Raw genomic sequence first — 27,043 nt, 5'->3', positions numbered from 1 at the left:
GCTGTGATGAATAGTTTTTGAGATACAGAGGTTAAAAGAGACCCCCAATTGGGCTGCCCGACTGCGCCTGAGGGGATATTCACGTCCACACTGCGCGCAAGGAAAGGGTTAACACCTGGTACCCATTCACTGCTGGGTGGACAGGGGTGTAGGGTATCGGAAAAGCCGCCCAAATTTTTCCACTCCACCCGGGAATCAAACCCGGGCTCTCTCGGTTGTGAGCCGAGTGTGCTAACCACTGCACCACGAAGCCCTAGGATCAGTTGAAGTAAATACTTGAGGTTAAATATACAAAAGAAAATACATAAATATACAGCAGCTATGTTTTCAATTAGCTATGGAACAAGTTCAAGATCATCACCAACAGCCATTACTAGTCCACTGCAGGAAAAAGGCCTTTTCCAACACTCTCCATCCCTCTCTGTCTAATATTAAGCCTCCACACTTCTCTGGCAAATGCTCTAATTTTGTCTCTCTATCTGGTTCTGCTTGCCTTGACTATTGCAATTTCTGAGCTGCCACTCTGTTACTCTGGTTGTTTATCTGACATCAGTTCTACACACAATATGCCATGCCCTAGTCCAATGCTTGTTTCTAATCACTAGAATAACTTCAACCCGAGATAAGCTCTGGTCTAGATGGATGAAGAGTGCAGCATTCTCAACTTCCACAGGCTGTTTTTCTCTTTTCTTCTCCTTTCTGTTGATGTTCTTCTCCTTATGGGTGATCATGGAGTTTTTCCTAAGGACATACAAACATAATGAGTCTGCAAGAGGCCAGGAAGCAAGGCAGCTCCTGTGAACCTTACCTCACTATCCAAGAATTTATCTAACCTCTTCTTGAATGTATCTACCATATTGGCACTCACAACAAGACTGCAAAGCCTGTTCCACCCATCCACCACTCTACTGGTAAACCAATTCTTGTCTACACCATTGTTGAAAAGTTGGAAAGTTTTGTTTAGTCAGCGCAACATCTGTGGTCATATGCCGAAGAGAGAAAGGAGGGGAAGGAATTATAGGAGAAGGGAACAGATCCCAGGAGATGGGACACAACCCCCAATTAATACCTGGTACCCATTCACTGCTAGGTGGGCAGGGGTGTAGGGTATCGGAAAAGCCACCCAAATTTTTCCACTCCTCCCGGGAATCGAACCCAGGCTCTCTCAGTTGTGAGCCGAGTGTGCTAACCACTGCACCACGAAGCCCCCTACCTTTGTTGAATCTGAATTTACCCAATTCAAACGCATTGCTATGTGTCCTACTTGGCTCTCTTACCAGTTACCACCAAAACATTATTATCATAATTATTAAAGCCCTTCATCTAATTTTAGATTTTGATCAAGTCTCCTTGCACCTTTTGCCTTTCTGGAGAATGCAAATTTAACCCAGTAGCAGCAGGGATCATGTTTCTTAATGGTTCTTCTAAGCGAGAAAAATGAGAAAAAATCATCACTCACACAAACCATTTCATAATATATATTGAAGCATTTGTGATCAGTTTATGTATCATCAATTTTGGGGGGTTTAACCCTTTCATTGCTAAACGCTTGCAGCGAGCGTTAGGCGTATTTGCTGGTGTTGCTAAACGCTCGATGCGAGCTCCAGCCACACTCAAATCTCCCGCGGATGAGAGTATTCCAATACTAATTCTCACAACACAGCATTGCCAATTGTGTTCTTCACTAAATTTGGTGGAAAATCATATCAGCCCAGCGCGGCAAATCTACAGTCGAGTAACTGGTGGATGTTCTTGCCCAATATAGCGGCATTTTTGCATAGCTTGACCTATCACCTGACTGATTCTTTGACCAAATAGTTGCAAATATTGCAGTTGGCAATACTCCCTTGCCAGAGTCTGAAGGAGAGATGTCCGCAGTTCCCTCAATATGGCTGATCATCCCGCACACACCGACGTAAGTGTTAACATTCAACACTCCCTGAACGTGCATGTACGTTTGCAGGAGAGGCATACATAACCGACTCCTATAGATCTGGACCTCCTCTTTCCAATGGTATTTTTGTTTTTTAGCTGTGATGAATAGTTTTTGAGATACAAAGGTTGAAAGAGACCCCCTATTGGGCTCCCCGACTGCGCCTGAGGGGATAGTCGCGTCCACACCGGTAAAGCCACAAATTTGGCCCGTCGCTGCTACCGGGTTAAATGTTTGAGTCTCTCCTCAAATGGCAAGTTTCTTATACTGTGAATCTTTTTTGCCATCCTCCTCTGCAGATTCCAACATTTTAATACAGGTAACTCTCGATTTATGCGAGTACAGTAAAACCCCGATCATCCGAAATGGAAGGGGGGAAGCCTCTTTCGGATAAGCCGATTTTTCGGATAATCCGGATTTATGGCCGCCATTTTGATCGCCGCCAGTTTGATCATCGGCATTGTGTCTTGCTTTCTCGTTTGGATGAATATCACTTTGATCTTGCACCTTGGTTCTTATTCGAAGCACAGGTAGAACGCGATGCGACTGCCCAGTGTGAAGTGTGTGACGCGACTGCCGCCGACTGACGATGTAAACAATGAAACCAAACAAACACACGCTACGCTAAACAAAGTAGCACGGTTAAAACATGTGATGTAAATGTTTTATTGTATGTTTGTCTGTGTGTCTCCTTGTCTGGACCAGTGTATGTTGATACTTGTGAGCGTTGCAGATCTGAATTGTGAATGTTGCCGAGTGCGATTGTGAATGGTTGTGCAAGCTTGCAAGTGTGACCTTGATGCATCGTGCAGGTGGAGACACAGTATGATGACTCATATTATCGCGCAACTCGTATGTTGGAAGGGGAATGTGGCATGGAGTGGAGAGGGGAGTCGTGTTTGTGTCGTTGTCTTGAGAGTACGGTGTGAGAGTAGTCGTGCAGTAGTTTGTTCGTTCACCGCACCTACGTCCTTGCTGGGGCGAAGGTGCGGACGTGGTGTTGTTGAGAGTTTGTTTAATGTTTTTTGTCTAATACATTGATCTATTCGTTACAAGCTATTTCGTGTCGTATTAGAAAGCATATTCATTTTAACTGTTCTTATCAATTTTAAATGTGTTAATATAGTACATATGTAGTTACTTTGATTTATTTTTGATGTTTTATAACGTTTTAGTATAGAAAAAAAAAAATTTGATTGCATTATCCAGATCAATTTCAGATAATCCGGTTTTTCGGATAATCCGCTTTCGGATAATCGGGGTTTTACTGTATTCATAAGGAGAGCAACTCTTACAAATCACCGATATTGTCGCTAAGCATCCTTTGGAAGCTTTCTGTAGCCTTCCTTTTAGGCCTTACTGATTGACTAGATCCTTGATTACTATTATTGCTGGCCTCTGCACCCCTGTTTTCTGTGCCCCTTATTGGATGAGTCACTGATAATTCTAATGGGTAGAGATTGCATATAGTGATAGTGATTAGACCCATTACTTTGCTTCAGCTTGACAGTCCTTATTTTGCCATCAAAACCTGCAATTAATTCCAAAACCTTTCCCATCATCCAAAAGTGTCTAGGTCTGTTCAGGGCCTTAACTAGTACTATGTCTCCTATCTTAATTCTATTTTTCCAGCCACTCTGATATAAATTTCTACTATGTTCTCTAAGGCTCAGCAAATAGCTCTCATATCACAGCTTCTTTAAGTTTTCTATTATTTCCTCCTGTATTTCTAAGGTCTTTCCTAGTGATGGTTGGCTTTGATCGTCAGTCCAGACCTCACTAGCATCTTGTCTTAGTATCAGCGAGGAATTGCCATGTAGTCTAAGGAAGGAATTAGGTGTCAAGAACTCTAGACTATCAGAGTTAGATCTGTATGTCAAAGGCCTTGAATTTGTAGCAAGTTGAATGTTAGAGAGTGTTGTTAAAAGCTCAAAGTATGTCAACTTGGCTCTTCCTACTGCCTTATAGAGGCTGCCTTTCAATACTCTGATTAGTCTTTCCCAGGCCAAGCCAACCCAAGCTGAGCATAAAGGAATCCTAACATGTTTTATGTTACACCTCTCTAGCTCGGATTGAAATTCCTCGGACCGTAGAGTTTTCAAGTATAGATCCACCCTTTAAAAATGACTTGGCATTATCATTATACAAGTACTGTGGAATGAAGTAGGTAGTGCAAAATCTTTGAAAAGCCAAAATAAAGTTTTTAGACGACATATCAGGGAGTATTTCAAAACGGACTGGTCTTATATCGAGACAAGTAAATACCAGTATATATACATTTTTTCCGTATTGTCACTGCTTTCTTCTTTAACCCAAAAGTGACCTGTGTAATCTACACCTACGTGCAGAAAGGGCTTAAACAGGTTCATGTGGGTAAATTTAGGATACTTGAATGCTGATGTATTATGCTTGGTACATGTGGTGCAGTTGTTCAACTCAGACTTGACTGCTGCCCTACCTTTAGGGATCCAATATTCTTGTTCCCTTAGGTAATTCAGAGTAGTGCCTATGCCTAATTGTTGTACTTTCATGTGGCAGTAATTTATTACTAAAGATGTGAACCTGTGCTTTCTGGGGAGCATTATAGGATAATGCACATCAAAACTGAAGTAAAAACACTTTGCTATCCAACCTCTAGATCTCGGGATTCCCTTTTCATCAAGGAATAAGTTAAGATTCATTACTAATGGAAGAGCTTTCGCATTATTAATGGCACTCTTTTAAATACGGAATTTCATCAGCAAACCATTCTGCTTGAGCTACTTTGATCCAGTATTCATTGGCTTTATTTCTAGGATCATATCCCTCCAATTTGCTTAGGAACTTAAATAAGTATCCTGTACTTCTCAATAATTGATCATAATCAGAATACTTATTTATATTAAGTTTAGCATAAGCGAGGCTAACTTTTTAGTTAGTGGATTCGCTAACTTTTTGGTTAGCGGTGCCCACCACTGTACACAAAAACAACAACAAAAAAAAGATAAATAAAACCCAATAAGACCCAACAAACCCCCCCTAAAACTTTTTTTTAAACGTTTATTTTCCAATCCTGGGTGTACCTGACTGTGATAAGTGGTGTTGTCATGCCCCGGGAGCTTCATTTTCTCTTTTTCTATTTTCCTACACGCCCTCTGCGTGTATCAAAACACACGAGAAATTAATCAAGACAAGGTGAGGGTATTCGCCGGCTGCCTGGGATTGAACCCGCAACCAGCGTGACAGGAGAGCCACTCCTTTACCGAGTCGGCCAATGAGGTACCCCACTGGCTAAGTGGGTTATGGGCATAGCTGGGCACGATAACAGAAAACCTTATTCCCGATAACCGATAACTGAAATGAAAAAATTTAACGGCGATAACCGATATTCGTTAACTAGACACAAATATAGGCGATAACCAATAACCGATACCCGATGTAAATCCACAATTCCGATACTAGCTAGCAATAAGTCCGATAGGCGAAAACGATACTATATTGATATTTCAGATAGAACAACATTGGTGAATTCAAATTTTCATCATCTGTATTTTAGGAAACTTACAAAACCTTAAAACCACACGTTGACACGTACATATGGATGGTAATACTAGAAATGCCTGAACCGGTGTTGTGTTATTTGGCGTCCCCACCGTCAAAAATTGTTTACAAACACTGGTCTCTCGTGAACGGTGCATGCTCAGACCAGCAAGCGTAGACCTGTGCAGTCTCACAAAGCTTTGAAACTATAATTAAGAGTTGCTGGAAGGCTGAATCAGACATATAGTACCACTACCACCATCCTCGCTGTTTCTAGAACGACACTGTGTACGAGTTGTATTTATATGTACAGAGTGTACGTCGTTCTAGAAACAGCGAGGATATGGTACTATGTTTGATTCAGCTTTCAACAACTCTTAATGTTAAAAAGCATTGTGAGACTGTACAAATCTACATAATGGTCTGAGCATGCGCAATCTGAGACCAGTGTTTATAAACAAAAACGCCAGCTTTTGACGATGGGACACCAAATAACACAACACCGGGTTTCTTCAGTATCATGGCATGGTCACAAACGAATATGGAATATCAAATTTGAGGCAGTGAATAATCATTTTTGGGGCAAAGTTAAATGATTTTCCTCTTTGATATACGTATTGATTTTTGAGTACCATAAAAAAATAACCTAGTGTTTTAATTTTCATGATCTAAGTATGAAATCTCATCACCGAAGATATTTCATACCCCGAAGTTTTTTCATACAACACCGGGCCACACATGCGCAGCAAGGAGACAACGTTTTTTTCTGAGGCAGAAAAAAAAGTAGCAATTATCGCTGGTTTGGTTACAAAAGTAACGAGGATACCGATATATATTTAAATAAGTAGCGGATGGTCGATAATCCGATTTTGTTATCAGCGATAAAGTATCGCGATAACTTATCGCGATAACGCCCAGCTATGGTTATGGGAGGCGCGTTCATCAGGCATAGTCGCCGCACTACACGACTTTCCCCTCTATGTAGATTAATTTCTGTGTGTTGAGACCTTTAGACTGTGACCCATTTTGGTGCACTATTTCACAATGTCCCCGTAGAGACATACCTCCAACACTTCCCATTTTCTATTACCCTTAGAGCATGGGCCATCCTACCTGTTACCCCTTCGGGGAAACTCTACAGAACTGCAGGAGAGGATGCCCACCGCTATGCCACCACCGTCATGCCCCGGGAGCTTCATTTTCTCTTTTTCTATTTTCCTACATGTCCTCTGCGTGTATCGAAGCACACGAGAAATTAATCAAGACAAGATCAGGGTATTCGCCGGCTGCCTGGGATTAAACCCGCGACCAGCGTGACAGGAGAGCCACTCCTTTACCGAGTCGGCCAAAGAGGTACCCCACTGGCTAAGCAGGTTATGGGAGGCTCGTTCATCAGGCAAAGTTGCCGCACTACAGTGTAGTGTAACAGTGTAACTGGATGTGAAGTGTGATGAGGTGTGGTGTGGCTGGTTGCCAGGTGTGGTGTGTCTGGCTGGATGTGATGTATGGTGTAGTGTGGTGTGTACCCCGGTGTGGTGTGGTTGGGTGTCATTGGGATGAGGTGTGGCTGGGTATCGTGTGGTGTGAGTGGGTGTAGTGTGTGGTGATAGGAACAAGTGGGTGTTGTATAATGTGGTGTGGCTGGGTGTGGTGTGGTGCGGTGCAGTGCGACTGGGTGTCGTGTGGTGTGGTGAGTCTAGGTGTCATTAGTGGTGTGGTGTGGCTGGGTGTGGTGTGTGGTGCAGAGTGCCTGGGTGTGATGTGGCTGGGTTTAATATGTCTACCACTGTACTGCAGAAGAGGGGGAAGGGAAGGAGTGGAGCTGGAGTTAAAGTCAGAATTGCAACCTTAAAATTTCTTGAGTAGGAGTTGGAGGCAGTCAATTTTTTTTTTTATATGGGACTCCACATCCCTGGTATGCTTCCCATTAGTTAGTTAGTTAGAAAAGTATTAGAAAAAGATTGAAGTATGCACACGTAAAACTTACCTGATACTTCTCAAAAACCAACTCGCAAAGCCTTTCTCTTTTTCCTCGAGCATTCCACTGAAAAGAAAATATCTTATAAAAGAATGAAACTAATATGATATGGTTTCAATGGAAATTATCAGTCCCATCAGTGAAACTTCTAATTTATATAACAAGTGTGATAATATTAGACAAAAAAATGTACAGAGCAAAAAGGTACATACTGTAGCCTCAGAGAAAAGGACAGGGTGGTATTGGGCCTCACTCTTGATGCATTTTTCATAAGAGTAGTCCACTACCTTCTCAAAGGTGTCCCAGTCTTCTATCATCCCTTCTTTCATGTAGTTAACCACCTCACACCCTGCAAAACCAGTACATAAGAACTCACAGCCAATATAACGAAGCTAATCTTAATCATATATAATAAGTGTTAGTCAGGAAAACATTGCATATCAAGGAATTACCTTTCCGGGGAACATGAAGAGCAACAGTGTCAACAAAATACTTTTTCTCATTAGCTTCTTGGTCCTCAAGGACACCCACCCATGATGGTATGTCAAACTTGGGAGAGTCCTCCCCAGCATAGCCCACCCTTAGGGAGGAGTGACCAGGATCAAACACCAGGGCTCCCACTTCATCTGTAACAAAAAATAGAATATCTGATCATAATGATGATACAGCAAAACATAAAAAAGCAAATTTTGGAGCTAATCTAAGCACTGTTAGTTCTCTGTAAATTTTCAAGAGATGTAGCCATCAGTTATAGCCATGAATACAATGAAAAGCAGAGGCTTGGAGTAAGCAACTGCATGAAAAACACAAGTAGGAGACATGATTGAAATGACTATGCACTATAATATTAGTTATGATAAAGATACAGTACTCTGATACATGCAAGTGTTCGTGTTGTGAAGTTTTGGTTATACAAACATTCTGCCCCAAAGTCAAAATTTTTGGAACAAGATTTAGTTCACAGTCCACTGTGTGGTGGCAGCAATGTACTGTGAGAACCACTGTGATGTAAACAATAGTACACCCATCCCCCCATATTCTCAGGTTCACTATTCACGATTCGATTTACCTCTAAACGCATTACATACAGTTTACATAAAATCACTTTGTGTTTTTCATGGGTCTACAGTATATCATTCTTGTAAAAGAAGAAGCATGAACACAAACAGGAGACCCAAGAACATCAAAGAAAAGAATAAAGACGTGACATATGCTAGGCAGCTATGACACCTCTCCTTTATAAGATAATACCCTGCCTCAAGGTGAGGTGGGGGGGGGAAGGAGCCCTGCAGACAGAATATTTTATGCCTGGACATCAAAATATATGGCTGAACATCAGGGCTGGTTTAATTTCAATCAAGTGATCGATTTAAATCAGAGTAAAAAAAATCATGATTTAACATGTCGCCTACAGCTGGCAGCGCGGCGAACTCTCCAGTACTGTGATCCAAACACTTTGCCCTCACTTCAGTGCGGCTCAAGCCAGTGGAGTGAGAGGAAGCGAGTGTTGTTTGGTGGTACTCCTGAACGCACTGGCCATGCCAAACTGTTTGCCCACCGGTGGGTCGTATCGCAAACCATGAAGAATATATGACATTACTGCGATATGACCCACCGGTGGACATACTTTATTTGTCAATATTTTGTGTGTCTCTTTACATACCTGAGCTTTTCATACGTACCAGCGTGTCTATATATTATTGTCTCTTTGTTTCTCATATGGAGAAAATAAATGTTGCAAGCTTTTATGGTCATCCTAGTTCAACAGAAGAGAGAGAAGACAGCTCAAATAAGGACTATGATGATCCACATTATTGCTCCTCTGATAGCCTGTCACTTGATATATATAGGCGGTGGCTGAGTGGTTAGCGTGCGGGCCCCGCATTCACCGCCCCATGGACACCGGCGGTTTGAATCCCCACGATACCACCTGGGATTTTTCGGTCACCACCTAGTGGCTTAAGACTACCCACATGCTGTCCAGAAGACCACTCATCAACCCGGACTCTAGAAGAAATTGTCCAAGTGAATCAAGAATGAGTTCCGGGGGGCAGCATGAACCAAGCATAACTGGCGCCACTATAAAAAATTGCCTGCGCCCTAATGGGCTTGGGCCGACCACCAGGCCCCTGAAGAAAGCCTACCGGCACGACAAGCGGAGATGTAAAAGAAAAAAAAATAAAGGTTCTGAAAATGATGATGTGACTGAGGAGGAGGAGGAAGAGGAGGACTTTGTTGATGATGTAGCTGTATTGTCTTCTTGTAGCTGGGAAAACATGACTGCCACACAGCATTCTTTTCCATTCACAGGAAAGGAAGAACTTTGTGTGAGAGCTTCATCATCATCAGAAGGGAATATTTGGCAAATTGATGCTTATCTACTGTTTTTGACCGATGAAATAATAGATCTGATTGTTACTGAAACTAACCGCTATGCAAATCAAGTTATTGCTTCTAGAGTATTGACAAGGAATTCCAGACTCAGAGCTTGGGTTCCTACGACAAATGCAGAAATTAATAAATTTTTAGGGTTGGTTCTCTATATGGTTGTAAATGTCTTGCCAGATACTGCCATTTACTGGTCAACGAGTATGCTTTATGATAATAAATTGGTTCCTTTCTTTCTTTTTTTTCTTTTTTACAGCAGAGAAGACAGTGCAAGGGCGTAAAAAAAAGAACAATATGAAAAAAAAAGCCCGCTACTTACTGCTCCTAAATAGAGTAGAGTGGCCAAAAAGGGAAATCAGTTTCGGGAGGAGAGGTGTCCTGATACCCTCCTCTTGAAAGAGTTCAAGTCGTGGGGCCATTTTTACAGTTGTCTCCAAATATTCGGAAGACAGTCCCTAACACGTTCGGGTGGCTTCTACAGTAATAGTATAGTAGTAGTAGTAACAGCAGTAGTAGTACTAGTACGACTACTACTACTACTACTACTACTACTACGGTAGAAGCCACCCGAACGTGTTAGGGACCGTCTTCCGAACATCTGGAGATGACTGTAATAATGGCCCGTAGTCTGTAGCTCATGTGATGGTAACCCTTTTCTTTGTGTCATGATTTGAAGCTAAGCATTCAAAGGAGATTATGTAAAGATGTAGCCTATTTTCAGTTTGTTCTTTTTAAATTTTCGTTACCAGTGTTTATCAATGATATGCAATTTATGAAGTTCACCATTGATAGATTTGTTGTCATAGTTTGTTCAGCAGACTAAATAAGGAATTTCATAAAAAAAAGGAAATTTGACATATGAAAATCACTGAAGCCTAGCCAGGAAATTCCATTTATGAAAGTGCAATTTGCATTATTTGTTGTATTTTTTTATAAATGAAATAATGAAATAAATTCAATATTATTTATCCATCATTTTTTATTATGGCCTCCTACACCTGCTGACTACTGTAATTTAACTATATAATCCAATTCCTTTCAATAATATGAAGAAAACATGACACATATGAAAACAGATTTATGACCCACCGGTGGGTCATATCGCAACATATAAAAGCTGATGACCCACCGGTGGGTCGCATCGCAGGTAACGTGTTAACAATTTAACCGAGTTTGAACTTCCCGCCGCCTCAATACCACGCGAGCCCCCGACTCAAGAGGAGGTGTGTAGCTTCACTCTGGTTATGAGCCCCTCTCGTGAAAGATGAGATAGAGAGGATGAAAACAAGGAGAAAGGAGAAGGGTGTAGGGAGGAAGGGTCAGGGTTTTGGTCAGGACATGACCTGACCTGATGTCCATACCTGTCACACACACATAAGATGAAATGAGAAGGATGTGGGGAGGATGGGGCAGAAAGGAGTCAGATCAAGGCTTTGGTCTAAACATGACCTGACCCAGGTCAGGTCAGGTCATGTCCTTACTTGTCAGACACACACACACACAGAAGGGGAATGAGAATGGTGTGGGGAGGGAGGGGCAGAAAGGAGAGTCAGATCAGGGCTTTGGTCAGCATATGACCTGACTCAGGTCAAGACATGATCTGACTCTCCCTTCTGCCCCTCCCTCCCCCCACCCTTTTCATTTCCCTTTGTGTGTGTGTGTGTGTGTATGTGTGTGTGTGTGTGTGTGTGTGTGTGTCATGACATGACCTGACTCCCTTCTGCCTCTCCCCCCCCACATCCTTCTAATTTCCCCTTGTGTGTGTGATGCACACCCGGAAAACTTGCTGGTTGCCCAAGCTGTCGCCAACGAGGTGGGAAGAAAAAGGCCCAGTGTGACACCAGCTTACGGACAACCGACAATTCGCTCCCAGGTGGGCTTATGGGCGTTGCCAGTAGCCACAACTGTTAGAGGAAAACAGCCAGTGTGACACCACCTTAAGGCAGTGAGGCCGCTGATTGGGTGAGTGCCGGCAATCACGTCATTGGACTCCCAGCGAATCACAAGCGTGTTTTCAGAGCTCAGCCAATCATAAGGCTTCATCTGTGGCTTTAAAACGACCCATTCTCTCTTCCTATTTTCTTCCTTTTTCCAAGGTACGTATTTTGATAACAAGGGAGTAAAGGAGGAAAAAAAAGTGACCTCCAGGGGGCAGCACAAGCCAAATATAATGGCACCACTATAAACAGTTGCCTGCACCATGACGGGCTTTGGGCCGACCATCAGGCCCAGATGGATAGTCTACCGGCACCATAAGCCACATGTAAAAATAAATATTAAAAAAATAAAAAATACACAGGTCGGAACAAATAAGCGCTTTTTCAGTGTTTTCAATACCTCGAGTTTCACAATCCTCGAGTTTAGCGCTATACCTTTGGAATGAAGCGAGCGCAAAACTCGGGAGGGTACTGTAGATGCCGTTCACAACTCGTCCCGTTCAAGCTCTCTCTGTCTGAGCTCCGCTAGAGGACCAACAAAACAAACTGCACTTCTTATTTTTTTTTTGACCTGTTCTGCGTTGGTGCCCTAAGACAGGCACAGCCTAACTAGCCCCATAGAACACCCCAGAAGAAGCCATCTCCACCTTCGCCTCCGCTCCGCTGACACATGTTGTTTTCTTGGCCTTCTAGCGATCAAGGGTTGACAGTAGGTCCCTGCAGGGGGGGGGGGGGGGGGGCAAATTTTGTACGCATATGGGTAAAATTCTACAAGTGTGCTAGTCTCGCATGGGCGTACAAAACATTCTTTTCAGTTTTCAGTGTGTCAAGAAATAATGTGATAATTATTTCTCTCACAAATCATTAAATGACTGACTTTTCAATGACTGTTGCACCCGCCGCCACCCGCTGCCGTAAAAACAACTAACAGAGAGAGGTTCAACATGCATACTGTCTATTCATTTCACTCACCGTTCACACTCGGAAGTGGACACAGTAATTGAACAAAACAAGGTATTCCCCCCGTACACATGCGTGGTGGACAGCAGCGCGACTTGTTTTTGCAAGGAGGTATTTCTCGCAACACAGGCCCACAAATTGGACCACACACGCCACCGCCATGTCCCGTCCCGTGCTTCGTATTTCTGCCGCCCCAAACCGCGAGCCAAATAAATTTAACCAAACCTAACTTAATTAATCTAACCTACCTAACGGGAGGGGGCTTCACCCTCCTCAACCTCCTTAAGGGAGGCGATGCAAGCAGTTTTGATGAAAAATAACACTTTCTGTGATAGTTATTATTTTAGGGATTTTAGGGTTTTGATGTTTCTAAAGCCGGTGTCACACCAGACAAATCTACCCAGCAACGGATAGAATGTCCGTTGCTGGGTATTTGTCCGTTGAGATTTTGTGGTCCTTTAAATTGAGGGCTGAGTGTATTGTGTGCGAGAGGCGGTGTTAGCAATGTACAAAACACCTCCCTTCTGAATTCCTAACAAATTGTTATTTTTTCTCATCTGCTTCTTTTTATGCCTGAACTTTGATGTCATTGTGTTTATAACTATATTTACAATGTAACAAAGAAGAGAGAGTGCGTAGGATTGTGTATTCAGTGACTCAATAGGCTTCCCATACAAATGTCTTTATCACTCCTGACAGATGACAAACTAATTACAAGATCTGCATGACTAAAATGAAACATGAGACGCTATGCTAACTAGGTAAAAAAGCTTCGAGGGTGTACAAGGCTCAGCAATTTTATAGAAGCAATGTAAAAATTCTGCTTCCAAGAGGCGTACTGCATGTTCCCGAAGAAGCCGCCCGAGAGGTGCAAAGCAGTTTCTGGGTTAAACGGCCAAAAGTAGGTGAGAGTAGACAACATTTTTTTTTATTTCTAGGATATTTTTGGATAATTTTAGCATGGAAATATGCAGGAATTGCTGAGGGGGTAAAATAATGATTTTTCACCTATGCTCGACCATAGCGATACCTTAAGAGACTCCGTCGCGTGCAATGATGCTAAGCAGTTATGGATATGCTCCTAATGAGCTGTAGATCTCGTAACCGTGACTAAATTACCGCGTGTTGTCCTTGATGAATGACAAAATGAGAAAGTGCTGGCTCATTCAGTCATATGAGATAATGAGAACACAAGGGCTGAGGCTGCAAAAAAATTGGAGTCTGTTGAGCAAATTAGTACCAAGAGTGTTGGAAAGATGAAACCAAAGATCATGATATGTAATGTGCATAAAGAGGAGACCAAGGAAAAGATAAAGGGGACCATCTTAGACCGCAATGAGTTCTTACACGCAATTGAGGGGGTTGAGGATAAGATTGAGCTTTTTTAGTAAGCCTGCGGCTGGCGCCACGATGCACTACATTCTGAGGTGTGATTCAACTGTAAGAGAGCTAATTCACAAGAATCACGACAAGTTAAAATTAGAATGGGGAATATACACAGTGAGAGACAGATACCATGCAATTATATGCAATCATTGTCAGAGATACAACCATTTTGAGGCCAACTGTACTGCCAAGACCAATGGTGACGCCCCAAATTGTTTCAAATGCGCTGGCAATCATAAATCACAGGAGTGCACCATGGCTGAGAAGAAATGCATAAACTATGTGAGGTACAAGAAGCCTGAAATCAACCACTCAGCGAATGACCAGTGCTGTGTAGTTCTCCAGACTGAAATTGAGAGAATTCGTAACATGACCGATCATGGCTATTAATTAGTGTCTGTATTCAGTGATAAATTGTGTGTGATGGATGTTCAGTGTGTGGGAAATAATCATTGGATATTTAATTGTGATACTGTTATGAAAACATTAGACATGAAAACTGAACTAACGGTTATCTGTGATATTATTCGTGAAAGAAATTAAGACACTCACTCACTCACTACGATGTTTGAGAATAAGTGCATCGAAGACTATTATTGAGGCTAACGTAATTGTTGACGGCCCTCGAAAGCGCTGCATCAGGGGCGGAGCAGGGCCTGAAACCTCATCAATGGTAAAAGAGTAAACAGTACATGTACAAGACTCTGGCGGATCATGGAAGGGAGGTGGAAAACAGCCATGAATGGGGGGGATCATTCAAGAATACCAGATATCCCCAGATGATGCCTCTAGGGTATTTATCGAGTTCAAGTCGTTTAGGTCGTGATCCCTTTAGGCCGAGTCATTTAGGCCATGATCCCCTTAGGCTGAGTCATTTAAGCCATGATCCCTTTAGGCCGAGAGTCAATTAAGCCATGATCCCTTTAGGCCGAGTCATTTAGGCCATGATCCCCTTAGGCTGAGTCATTTAAGCCATGATCCCTTTAGGCTGAGTCATTTAGGCCGTGATCCCTTTAGGCCGAGAGTCATTTAAGCCATGATCCCTTTAGGCCAAGAGTCATTTAAGCCATGATCCCTTTAGGCCAAGAGTCATTTAAGCCATGATCCCTTTAGGCTGAGTCATTTAAGCCATGATCCCTTTAGGCCAAGAGTCATTTAAGCCATGATCCCTTTAGGCTGAGTCATTTAAGCCATGATCCCTTTAGGCCAAGAGTCATTTAAGCCATGATCCCTTTAGGCCAAGAGTCATTTAAGCCATGATCCCTTTAGGCCAAGAGTCATTTAAGCCATGATCCCTTTAGGCCGAGAGTCATTTAAGCCATGATCCCTTTAGGCCGAGAGTCATTTAAGCCATGATCCCTTTAGGCCAAGAGTCATTTAACCCTAGAACACTAACCTTAGAAAAAGTAACACCACTACTAACCATGGGTACATCATACCCGATTTTGAAAAAAAAAAAAATAAAATTAAATGTAAAGTTTTGAAGGGATCTCACTTTTGTATCTTGACTTAACATTAAGAAGAACTGAAATTTCAAAAAATTTTCATAAAAAATTATCATCCGATGGGCTTCAAACTTCTTGTATGCCTCCCAGGTGAGCAGAGAAAGCGAGACAACGTGACCTTCCCACCTTCCCTACAGGGCACATGAAGACAGAGGTGAGGTCCTCAGAGCAGGAACCACATACAATAACACAATGGCAATTATTACCATGGGTACGGGTACCCATGGGTTAGCGTTTCTAGGTTAAGCCGTGATCCTGATCCCCTTAGGCTGAGTCATTTAGGCCGTGATCCCTTTAGGCCAAGAGTCATTTAGGCCGTGATCCGTCATTTAAGCCATGATCCCTTTATGCCGAGAGTCATTTATGCCATTATACCTTTAGGCCAAGAGTCATTTAAGCCATGATCCCTTTAGGCCAAGAGTCATTGCCATGATACCGTTAGGCCCAGAGTCATTTAAGCCATGATCCCTTTAGGCCAAGAGTCATTTAAGCCATGATCCCTTTAGGCCAAGAGTCATTTAAGCCATGATCCCTTTAGGCCAAGAGTCATTTAAGCCATGATCCCTTTAGGCCAAGAGTCATTTAAGCCATGATCCCTTTAGGCTGAGTCATTTAGGCCGTGATCCCTTTAGGCCAAGAGTCATTTAGGCCGTGATCCCTTTAGGCCAAGAGTCATTTAAGCCATGATCCCTTTAGGCCAAGAGTCATTTAGGCCGTGATCCCTTTAGGCCAAGAGTCATTTAAGCCATGATCCCTTTAGGCTGAGTCATTTAGGCCGTGATTCCTTTAGGCCGAGAGTCATTTAGGCCATGATCCCTTTAGGCTGAGAGTCATTTAGGCCATGATCCCTTTAGGCTGAGAGTCATTTAGGCCATGATCCCTTTAGGCTGAGAGTCATTTAGGCCATGATCCCTTTAGGCTGAGAGTCATTTAGGCCATGATCCCTTTAGGCCAAGAGTCATTTAAGCCATGATCCCTTTAGGCCAAGAGTCATTTAAGCCATGATCCCTTTAGACCGAGAGTCACTTAGGCCGTGATCCCTTTAGGCCAAGAGTCATTTAAGCCATGATCCCTTTAGGCCGAGAGTCACTTAGGCCATGATCCCTTTAGGCCAAGAGTCATTTAGGCCGTGATCCCTTTAGGCCGAGAGTTGTTTAGGCCGTGATCCCATTAGGCCTAGAGTCACTTAGGCTGTGATCCCTTTAGGCCGAGAGTCGTTTAGGCCGTGATCCCTATTTAATTCAAACAATTAACCCTCTCGCGCACCATAAATTTCCAATAAGTTTCTGTTCCACTCATCATGCATTTCTCAGGCCCGACCGGCCTTTTTTTGCCGCCGCGATACTCTACATTCCTGGTCGTATTTTACCCTCACAGATATATCGTACCCCAATAAATTTGGTATCAATGGCTTCATAAAGACTTGCACTAGAACACGTGCAAATAAAATCAGAGGAAAACTTATATATAAACAATACAAAGTTGTTTCAAATCTCTGTATAGAATATTGTAGACAACAAATCCTAAGTACCAACTCTTCCCCACTCGCTAGCTCGAAATTTTGTGGGCCAACTTTTTTTAGCTGTATATATGTTTCAAAGTGGAATTTAGTGAAGATTCTTAAGGTATCCTCAAAATCCCCATACGCCTAATAGTTCCCGAGTTACACCAAGAAAACTATTTTTTTTCCTCTCCCGTCAGAGTAGCCTAACAACTAAAAATCACTCAAAGCTCCTCATCTACGCTCCTTGGAAAGGTTGCCATATGTTACCATTAAGAAACTTATCCCAACAAATGACGCTCCCAAATTTGACGCACTTTCACCGAAAACTTAATTTTTAATAATTTTTTTAAACTTTTATGATGCGTTTCACATCATTGTGCACCAGGACCTTTTACCCTTTGATGACGCAAAACGTGTCATCTTGCGCGAGAAGGTTAAGAAAAACAATTATTTTGTTCATAGGTAGCCCCTATATTGTCATTAAAAGCATACAAACACATTTATATATTTTTCTATATTTGACACATACATCATCATCATTTCATCAATGCCTGCTCCTAGGAGCTCCCACCAGGGGATGGCCACGGCAGAAGAGTTTCCAACTTTCTCTATCCAGACACTCCCTCCTTGCCTGCTCAAAGTTTCTCAAAGATCTTTTCCCCTCTCCCTAACATACTCCTGCAACCTATCTCTCCATTTCACTGGAAGTCGTCCTCTAGCATTCCCTCCCTCTATCTCACTCACATACACCCTTCTGGTCATTTTACTCTCCTCCATTTGCTCCATGTGGCCAAACCATTTTAAAGTCTGTTGCTTCACTTCTTCCCCCTTTTAACCCTTACATTACAGCGATCATACATATAAGTACGCTACCACACGCCACTCCCGTACGGGGATCATATATATAATCATCACATTCTACGCTCCCTACGTTTCAAATATACTGCCAGTTCTTGACTCAGAAAAATGGTGGATGCATCTGGCATCCGTACACACTCTCATTCATCTCAGCGTGCACCCTGCTGAAGGCCACAGATCATTTTCCACTTTTGTTTGGAATACATCTGTCATGTCTTGTGACGCATCAAGCAGTTCCTCTGCTCCGGGCAGAAGTAGAACGCGGGAAAATCAAAGTGACAGTGACTCTGATGACTGCTATGCTAGTGACATTGACAGAGGAGGAGGGGAGAGAGAGAGAGAGAGAGAGAGAGAGAGAGAGAGAGAGAGAGAGAGAGAGAGAGAGAGAGAGAGAGAGAGAGAGAGAGAGAGAGAGAGAGAGAGAGAGAGAGAGCAAGTGGGGCACTTCCACGCGACATGTCATGGCCATCAGAAACTGAGCAATATTTTCGGCTGTCATAACTTTTTTATTATTATTAGGAGAGAAGTTTTATTACTCCACCATATATACCAGATGAATATACAATTATTGCAAAGAAGAAAGACACCATTTCCACCTCTTAAATGTCTAAATTTTCCCCGTGCACAGCATCCAGAGAAATATATCGCCACCCGTACTCTAAGGGTTAACCAGCACCTCAGATGACTTCCAGAGATGGTACTACCATAGCAACTTGTTCTAGAGAGCAGAGAGCAGCTTTTTTTTTTTTTTTTTTTTTTTTTTGTTGCCTGTGCCTGCTCCTTTGTTGTAAAAATAAAAAAATAATAATAATGACCATCATAAAAGCCGACTAGGGTGGGAGGCCAGAGTGACTTGGGTGGAGGGCCAGAGTGACTAGGGTGGGAGGGTGGAGTGACTAGGGAAGGGGGGCCAGATTGACTTGAAACCCTCTCATCGGCCCTGTGGATAGTGCAGTGTTCTCTTGCAATGTGATTAACAGTTTAGTGAAAAATGCCATATGTCATAAAAAACTTATTTATATACGATTATAAAAAGTTCTCAATATTGTGGCTTAAACGACCCATACCCTAAAGAGTCGCGGCCTAAACGACTCTCGGCCTAAAGGGATCATGGCCTAAACAACTCTCGGCCTTAAGGGATCACGGCCTAAATGACTCTCGCCCTAAAGGGATCACGACCTAAACGACTCTCAGTCTAAAGGGATCACGGCCTAAACGACTCTCAGTCTAAAGGGATCACGGCCTAAACGACTCTCAGCCTAAAAGGATCACGGCCTAAACGACTCTCAGCCTAAAAGGATCATGGCCTAAACGACTCTCAGCCTAAAGGAATCACGGCCTAAACGACTCTCAGCCTAAAAGGATCACGGCCTAAACAACTCTCAGCCTAAAGGAATCACGGCCTAAACAGTCTAAAGGGATCACGGCCTAAACAACTCTCAGCCTAAAGGGATCATGGCCCAAACGACTCTCAGCCTAAAGGAATCACGGCCTAAACAGTCTAAAGGGATCACGGCCTAAACAACTCTCGGCCTAAAGGGATCATGGCCCAAACGACTCTCGGCCTAAGAGGATCACGGCCTAAACGACTCTCGGCCTAAATGGATCATGGCCTAAACGTCTCTCAGCCTAAAGGGATCACGGCCTAAACGTCTCTCAGCCTAAAGGGATCACGGCCTAAACAACTCTCAGCCTAAAGGGATCACGGCCTAAACAACTCTCAGCCTAAAGGGATCACGGCCTAAACGTCTCTCAGTCTAAAGGGATCACGGCCTAAACAACTCTCAGTCTAAAGGGATCACGGCCTAAACAACTCTCAGCCTAAAGGGATCACGGCCTAAACGTCTCTCAGCCTAAAGGGATCACGGCCTAAACGTCTCTCAGTCTAAAGGGATCACGGCCTAAACAACTCTCAGCCTAAAGGGATCACGGCCTAAACAACTCTCAGCCTAAAGGGATCACGGCCTAAACAACTCTCAGCCTAAAGGGATCACAGCCTAAACAACTCTCAGCCTAAAGGGATCACAGCCTAAACAACTCTCAGCCTAAAGGGATCATGGCCTAAACAACTCTCAGCCTAAAGGGATCACAGCCTAAACAACTCTCAGCCTAAAGGGATCATGGCCTAAACAACTCTCAGCCTAAAGGGATCACGGCCTAAACAACTCTCAGCCTAAAGGGATCACGGCCTAAACAACTCTCAGTCTAAAGGGATCACGGCCTAAACGTCTCTCAGCCTAAAGGGATCACGGCCTAAACAACTCTCAGCCTAAAGGGATCACGGCCTAAACAACTCTCAGCCTAAAGGGATCATGGCCTAAATGACTCTCAGCCTAAAGGGATCACAGCCTAAACAACTCTCAGCCTAAAGGGATCATGGCCTAAATGACTCTCAGCCTAAAGGGATCACAGCCTAAACAACTCTCAGCCTAAAGGGATCACGGCCTAAACGACTCTCAGCCTAAAGGGATCACGGCCTAAACGACTCTCAGCCTAAAGGGATCACGGCCTAAACAACTCTCAGCCTAAAGGGATCACGGCCTAAACAACTCTCAGCCTAAAGGGATCACGGCCTAAACAACTCTCGGCCTAAAGGGATCATGGCCTAAACAACTCTCAGCCTAAAGGGATCATGGCCTAAACGACTCTCGGCCTAAGAGGATCACGGCCTAAACGACTCTCGGCCTAAAGGTATGATGGCTTTAACGACTCTCGGCCTAAATGGATCATGGCCTAAACGACTCTCGCCCTAAAGGGATCACAGCCTAAGCAACTTGTTCCCTATTTATCAACCCCCCATAACTGAAAAACTATGTGATTGCAATGCATTTCGTGTTCCCCACCGCATTTACCGAATGAAGTTGGTGAAAGACTGGAGTTTCACTGGGAGTGAGAAAGGCGAAGCCACCCCCCCCATACGTAAGCGCCTATTGGGTTTTATAGCTGTGGGAAAGTTTGAAAGTTTCGTTTAGTCGGCGCAACATCTGTGGTCATACGCCGGAGAGAGACAGAAGGGGAAGGAATTATAGAAGGGAACAGATCCCAGGAGACGGGACACAACCCCCGATTAATACCTGGTACCCATTCACTGCTGGGTGGACAGGGGCGTAGGGTATTGGAAAAGTCGCCCAAATTTTTCCACTCCGTCCGGGAATCAAACCCAGGCTCTCTCGGTTTGAGCTGAGTGTGCTAACCACTGCACCATGAAGCCCCCCTTATAGCTGTGGGGATCCAGGGTTTGGGCTGCTATGTGACGCTATGAGTTACTCCGCCACCAATGACCATGGGGGTTCCTACACACATTTCATGGCTTTTCCACACTTGTTTCGATCTCTACACTCTTTCCTATATTTTTCGTGATGTTTGAAGGTTAGTAGAGCCAGGCACATATGGCAACAAAAGTGCAGCTGGTTAAGGATACGAGATATGGTAGGTGGTACCTTTACCGTTGCCAAAATTAGGCAAAATATAAGGAGGTTAATATGTAGGATTAGTAGGCGTGGTCTGTGAAGCACAATGGACATATATTCTATATTGTTTATACCTCAGTATATTCAGATTAATCTATTGAGCATCGGAAATGGTCTAGGAAATATGTTGAAATTAGAATATATGGATAATCTTACGGTCCTGAGGGATCTACCCTGCGGTGGGCCCCAAAACAATGGTCGCGACATTCCGGACTATCTGGGGGTGCTATCTCATCATAGATAATGTATGGCTCACCTCCTCCGTATACTCCGCCGCTCATGATGGGGTAGTAAGTAATAGCGCTTCAACTTGCCCGGCGTCACTCGTGTTGTTGTGGTGGTCCTTCTGTTGGTGACGCGCAGAGTTGTCCCGGGATATGCCTTTGCAACGGCTCCCGGATTTTCTTTTCACTCAATGTCAATGTTCTCGTGCTTCAACTCTTATTTTCTTTTTCAATATTCACTTGACATCTAGTTGCTGTTTTTTCACTGGTTGTGCACTTATGTTTTAGCCTTCTGAATTCTTTGTCTCTCCCGATCCTGAGTTTTTTTTAAGTAATTTTTCCTTTCTTCTATTTTCTCACTTCTTATTGCTATTTTTCAGTAATAACATGTCAGCTAGGTGTTCGTCTACGTCTTCTTTGTATGGCTGTAGTTCCCAACTCAAAATTTCAGATGGTGCTCCCTAAAAGAGCTAAGGAGGGATAATTTTTGTTAAGGCAAACTGTACTAAATCATAATCTAGGCATAGCTGGGCACGATAACAGAAAACCTTATTCCCGATAACCGATAACTGATAATGGAAAACCTTATCGGCGATAACCGATATTCGTTAACTGGAAACACAAATATAGGCGATAACCGATACCCGATATTAATCCACAATTCCGATACCGATAAGTCCGATAGGCGAAAATGATACTATATTATTTCCAATAAAAAAAACATAGATGAATTCAAATTTTCATTACTTGTGTTTTAGAAAACTTACAAAACCTGAAAACCACAAGTTGACACGTACCTATATGGACGTAATACTAGAAACGTCTGAACCGTGTTGTGTTATTTGGCGTCCCCACCGTCAAATGTTGGCGCTTTTGTTTACAAACACTGGTCTCTCGTGAACGGTGCATGCTCAGACCAGCAAGCGTAGACCTGTACAGTCTCACAAAGCTTTTTAACCGTAATTAAGAGTTGCTGGAAGGCTGAATCAGACATATAGTACCACTACCACCATCCCCGCTGTTTCTAGAACGACACTGTGCGAGTTGTATTTATATGTACAGAGTGCCGTTTTAGAAACAGCGAGGATGGTGGTACTGTATGTCTTAATGTGTTAAAAAGCTTTGTGAGACTCTATAGGGCTACACTTACTGGTCTGAACATGCGTAGTTCACGAGAGACCAGTATTTGTAAACAAAAGCGCCAACATTTGACGATGGGACACCAAATAACACAACACCGGGTGCCTTCAATACCATGGCATGCTCACAAACGAATATGGAATATCAAATTTGAGGCAGTGAATAATAATTTTGGGGGGCAAAGTTAAATGATTTTTCTTTTTGATATATTGATTTTTGAGTCTTACATAAAAAAAATAACCTATAGTGTTTTAATGGTGATGATCAAAGTATGAAATATCTTCACCGAAGATATTTCATACCCCGAAGTTTTTTCATACAACACCGGGCGCCCGGGCCACGTGTAGGGAGGAGACAACGTTTTTTTTCTGAGTCGGAAAAAAGTAGCGATTATCGCCTGTTTGGTTACAAAAGTAACGAAGATACCGATATATATTTAAATAAGTAGCGGATGGCCGATAACCCGATTTTGTTATCAGCGATAAAGTATCGCGATAACTTATCGCGATAACGCTCAGCTATGAATCTAGGAACAATTATTTCGTTGTTTGCTGCACATTTACTTCAAGGTAACTCTGCTGTTCGATGTCTTGTTATCTAAGAACATGCTTATAAGGGGAAGAAAAAGAAGATAAGGAGGAGATTGAGGCAGGAAGATAGCAAATTAAAAATAATGTAGCACATATATATGTTATGCCGGACGTGTTACTTGGGTTCCGGATCGCCGTCAGGAGACTCCGTGGGAGGGAGATATGCAAACACCTTGCACAGCTTCTGTAGTTTAATATTCTTCCTTAGTAGTACACTTCACTCTGACTCTTCACTGACCACTAGCTTACTATGACTGGGACTGTCTCCTCTCGCCCTCTTCTCCTATATATATCCAGAACAGTACAGTCTAGAATGTTACAGTATATTTTAGATCATACAAAAACATGTAGCAAAAATATGTGCGAGTTGGCAACACTTCCCGCCTGGCGCCTGGCCGCGCCCCGCGGGGCGCGGACGAGGCTTTGCTCCCCGCCCCCCTGCTTGCTCCTCCCGGAGCCTTCTAGAGGCCCATAGACGCCGGGGGAAGCTTCCAGCACAACACTATCCCCCCCTTTCAATTGGGATCGTCCCGATCACACACTTAACTATATACAAACATAAGAGAATTAATCAAAAACATATTAATCGTCGTATCGCTGTGGACGCCTGCGTTGTCTCTGTCTTCTGTTCGGTGCCTCCTGCGCGTCTGTCTCCTGGTGCGCCTCGTCGTCGTCCGCTTCTTGGGGTGTCCCTGGAACATCTGCCGAAGCCGGGAGGTTATCTCCCTCGGCTGAAAGGTCCATGTCGTTGTCGACCTCCTCTCGGTCCTGGAAGTCCCTTGCGTTTTCGTCGGCTGCTGGGTGTCTGTAGTTGTTCCAGGTGTAGTTTCCCGAACCGTGGTACCTCCATAGCCGGCTGACGTGGACAACTTTCGGCTTGGTCCTTTCCATTCTCCGGATTCGGTAAGTCACGTCGGAGAGGCGTTCTAGCACAGTATAAGGGCCTTCCCAGGGGCTCTGTAACTTCGGAGACTGTCCTTTCTTCCTCTGCGGGTTGTAAAGCCAGACTTGGTCTCCTTCCTTGAAGTCAACGTGGCTTGCCCTCATATTGTAACCGCGCTTCATGGCCTCCCCGGAGAACTTCAAGGCACCACGGACTTGATGGTGCACCTCTTCCAGCCGTTCCTCTAGTTGACGGGCAAAACTGGAGGCGTCCCTTGGAAGGCTTTCCCCAGGAGGCCTTCCTGTCAGTAGGTCCACCGGCAATCGCAGCTCACGTCCAAACATCAGCTTTGCCGGTGAATACCCCGTAGTCTCGTGGGCGGCAGACCTGTAGGCCATGAGAAGCGCAGGCAGCTTCTGATCCCATGAAGACTGATCATTGTTGCACTGCTTGGCCAACTCCTGGCCCAACGTCCAATTAAACCTCTCCACCATTCCATTTGACTGTGGGTGCAGAGGGGTGGTCCGGGTCTTCTTGATACCCAGGAGCTTGCAGCACTCAGCCAGGACTGTTGACTCAAAATTCCTTCCCTGGTCGGAATGGAGCTCGTTAGGCACTCCGAAGCGACAGAAGAACTACTCCACCAATACCTTAGCGATGGTAGTGGCCTCCTGGTCAGGGATGACGTAGGCTTCCGGCCACTTGAAGTAATCCATTGTGACGCAGATGTACCTATTTCCGTTCGTCGTCAGAGGCAAGGGTCCTGCTATATACACTGCCACCCGTTCCATGGGGGCTCCAACCTGGTATAGTTGCAATGGGGCACGGTGACTCTTCTTGGGGCCCTTCTTTGCACAGCACACCTCACACACGTGACACCATTCTTCCACGTCCTTCCTCATGCCAACCCAGTAGAACCTTTGGCGCAGGCGACTCAGTGTCATCTTTACCCCAAGGTGTCCGCTGGTGATGCTGACGTGCATTTCTTTCAAGACGCCTTCCCGGGACTTCATAGGTAGCACCGTGGACCAGTAGTGGTCAAGACCATCATGAGAGACCCAGCGTCGCTGCAACACCCCGTTGTCCATCCGAAGAGTGTCCCACTGAGTCCAGTAATTCTTGGTGGTAGGGTTTTCTCTCGAGATTACTTCCCACCCAGGTCGCGTTGACGATTGACTCAGCCACTCCATAATTGGTCTCAGATCTCGGTCCTCCTGCTGCAGTTTTCCCAAGTCTTCCCATGGCACTTCCGCTGTCTGTTCCACTGTAGTGCAGCGGCACATATTCTGGACGCTTTCCCTCTGGAGGCAATGTTGACACTCAGGTAGGCAGGGGCGCCGGCTCAAGCTGTCCGCGTTACCGTGTGTTAGCCCAGATCGGTGCACAATAGTGTAGTGATGCTGCTCTAGTTTACCTATCCAGCGAGCAAGCTGGCCCTCAGGGTTTTTCAGTGACTTCAACCACCGCAATGCAGCGTGATCCGTGCGGATGGTGAAAGTTGCACCGTACAGGTAAGCATGGAAAAAGTCAAGGCTCTTGACTACTGCCAGGAGTTCTTTCCGGGTCACGCAATAGTTTTTTCTCGGCTGGGGTGAGCTTCTTGCTGAAGTAGGCAACAACCCGTTCCATGTCGGCACATGCCTGGGACAGCACTCCGCCAATCTCCTCATCACTGGCATCACAATCCAGTATAAAAGGCTTAGAGGGGTCTGGGTAGGTGAGTACGGGCGAGCTGATGAGAGCCTCCTTGAGCTTCTCAAAGGCAACCTGAGTTTCCGCTGTCCACTCAAACTTGCGCCCCTTCTTCGTCAGGAGGTGCAGTGGTGCAGCAATCGTAGCGAAGCCTTTTACAAACCTGCGGTAGTATGAGCACAACCCGAGGAAGCTCCGCAGCTCCTTCACGTTGGTGGGTGTCGGCCAGTCCCTTACCGCAGCCACCTTCTCAGGATCAGTGCGTACTCCAGCCTCGCTCACGATGTGTCCCAAGTATTGGACCTCCCTTTGGAATAGGCAGCATTTTTTCGGGCTGAGCTTAAGGTGTGCAGCTCTAAACCGGGCGAAAACCTCTGATAGCCTTTCCATCTCCTGCTCGAAGGTCTGGCCAAAGACAATCACGTCGTCGAGGTAGATGAGTGCCGTCTTCCAGTGAAGTCCCTCCAGAACCCTCTCCATCAGCCGCTCGAACGTGGCCGGCGCGTTGCAGAGGCCAAAGGGCATAACCTTAAACTGCCACAGGCCTTGGCCGTAGGAGAAGGCTGTTTTCTCTTTGTCCTGCTCCGCCATTTTGACTTGGTGATACCCAGACTTCATATCCAGTGTTGAAAACCACTTGGAGCCCACCAAAGCGTCGAGCGTGTCGTCGATCCGTGGGAGTGGATATGAATCCTTGATGGTGAGATCGTTGAGGGCTCGGTAGTTCACACAGCACCTGAGGGAACCGTCCTTTTTCCTGATGAGCACTACAGCAGACACCCACGGGCTGCTGGACCGCTCGATTAACCCCTGTTGCCGGAGATCATCCATTACCTCATCCATCTCTTTGCGACAGGCTGGTGCCATCCTTCGAGGAGCTTACTTCACTGGGCGGTGGCTACCTGTCTCGATGTGGTGCTCTACCAGGTCCGTACACCCCAAGTCCATGTCTCCTGTGGAAAACACATCTGCATTCCTCACGAGAAGCTCCCTGAGTTGTTCCACTTGGGGCTCCTCTAGACACTTGGAGCTCCTGTCAAACAGGTCGCGCAGGTAGTCGGGCAGCTCCTCCTGGG

General features: G+C 44.5%; 1 protein-coding gene across 1 annotated transcript in view; it reads right to left on the bottom strand.

Annotated features, from left to right (window-relative positions):
* LOC126987677 (actin-like protein 6B) overlaps positions 1-21,858 on the bottom strand; it is a 46,729-nt gene extending 24,871 nt beyond the window's left edge. Inside the window, exons 1-4 of the mRNA XM_050844802.1 lie at positions 21,695-21,858; positions 7,883-8,056; positions 7,643-7,779; positions 7,440-7,496 (exon numbers count right to left, since the gene is read on the bottom strand). Of these exons, the coding sequence (XP_050700759.1) occupies positions 7,440-7,496; positions 7,643-7,779; positions 7,883-8,056; positions 21,695-21,719 (393 nt within the window). The 5' untranslated portion in view covers positions 21,720-21,858. The remainder of the gene's footprint in view (positions 1-7,439; positions 7,497-7,642; positions 7,780-7,882; positions 8,057-21,694) is intronic.
* Positions 21,859-27,043: the final 5,185 nt, after the last annotated feature.

Source organism: Eriocheir sinensis, chromosome 66 (genome assembly GCF_024679095.1).
Source record: "Eriocheir sinensis breed Jianghai 21 chromosome 66, ASM2467909v1, whole genome shotgun sequence".
In the NCBI taxonomy this organism is placed as follows: Eukaryota; Metazoa; Arthropoda; class Malacostraca; order Decapoda; family Varunidae; genus Eriocheir; species Eriocheir sinensis.
The sequence above is the reverse complement of the archived record's forward strand: the minus strand, read 5'-3'. Positions and strand labels throughout refer to the sequence as shown.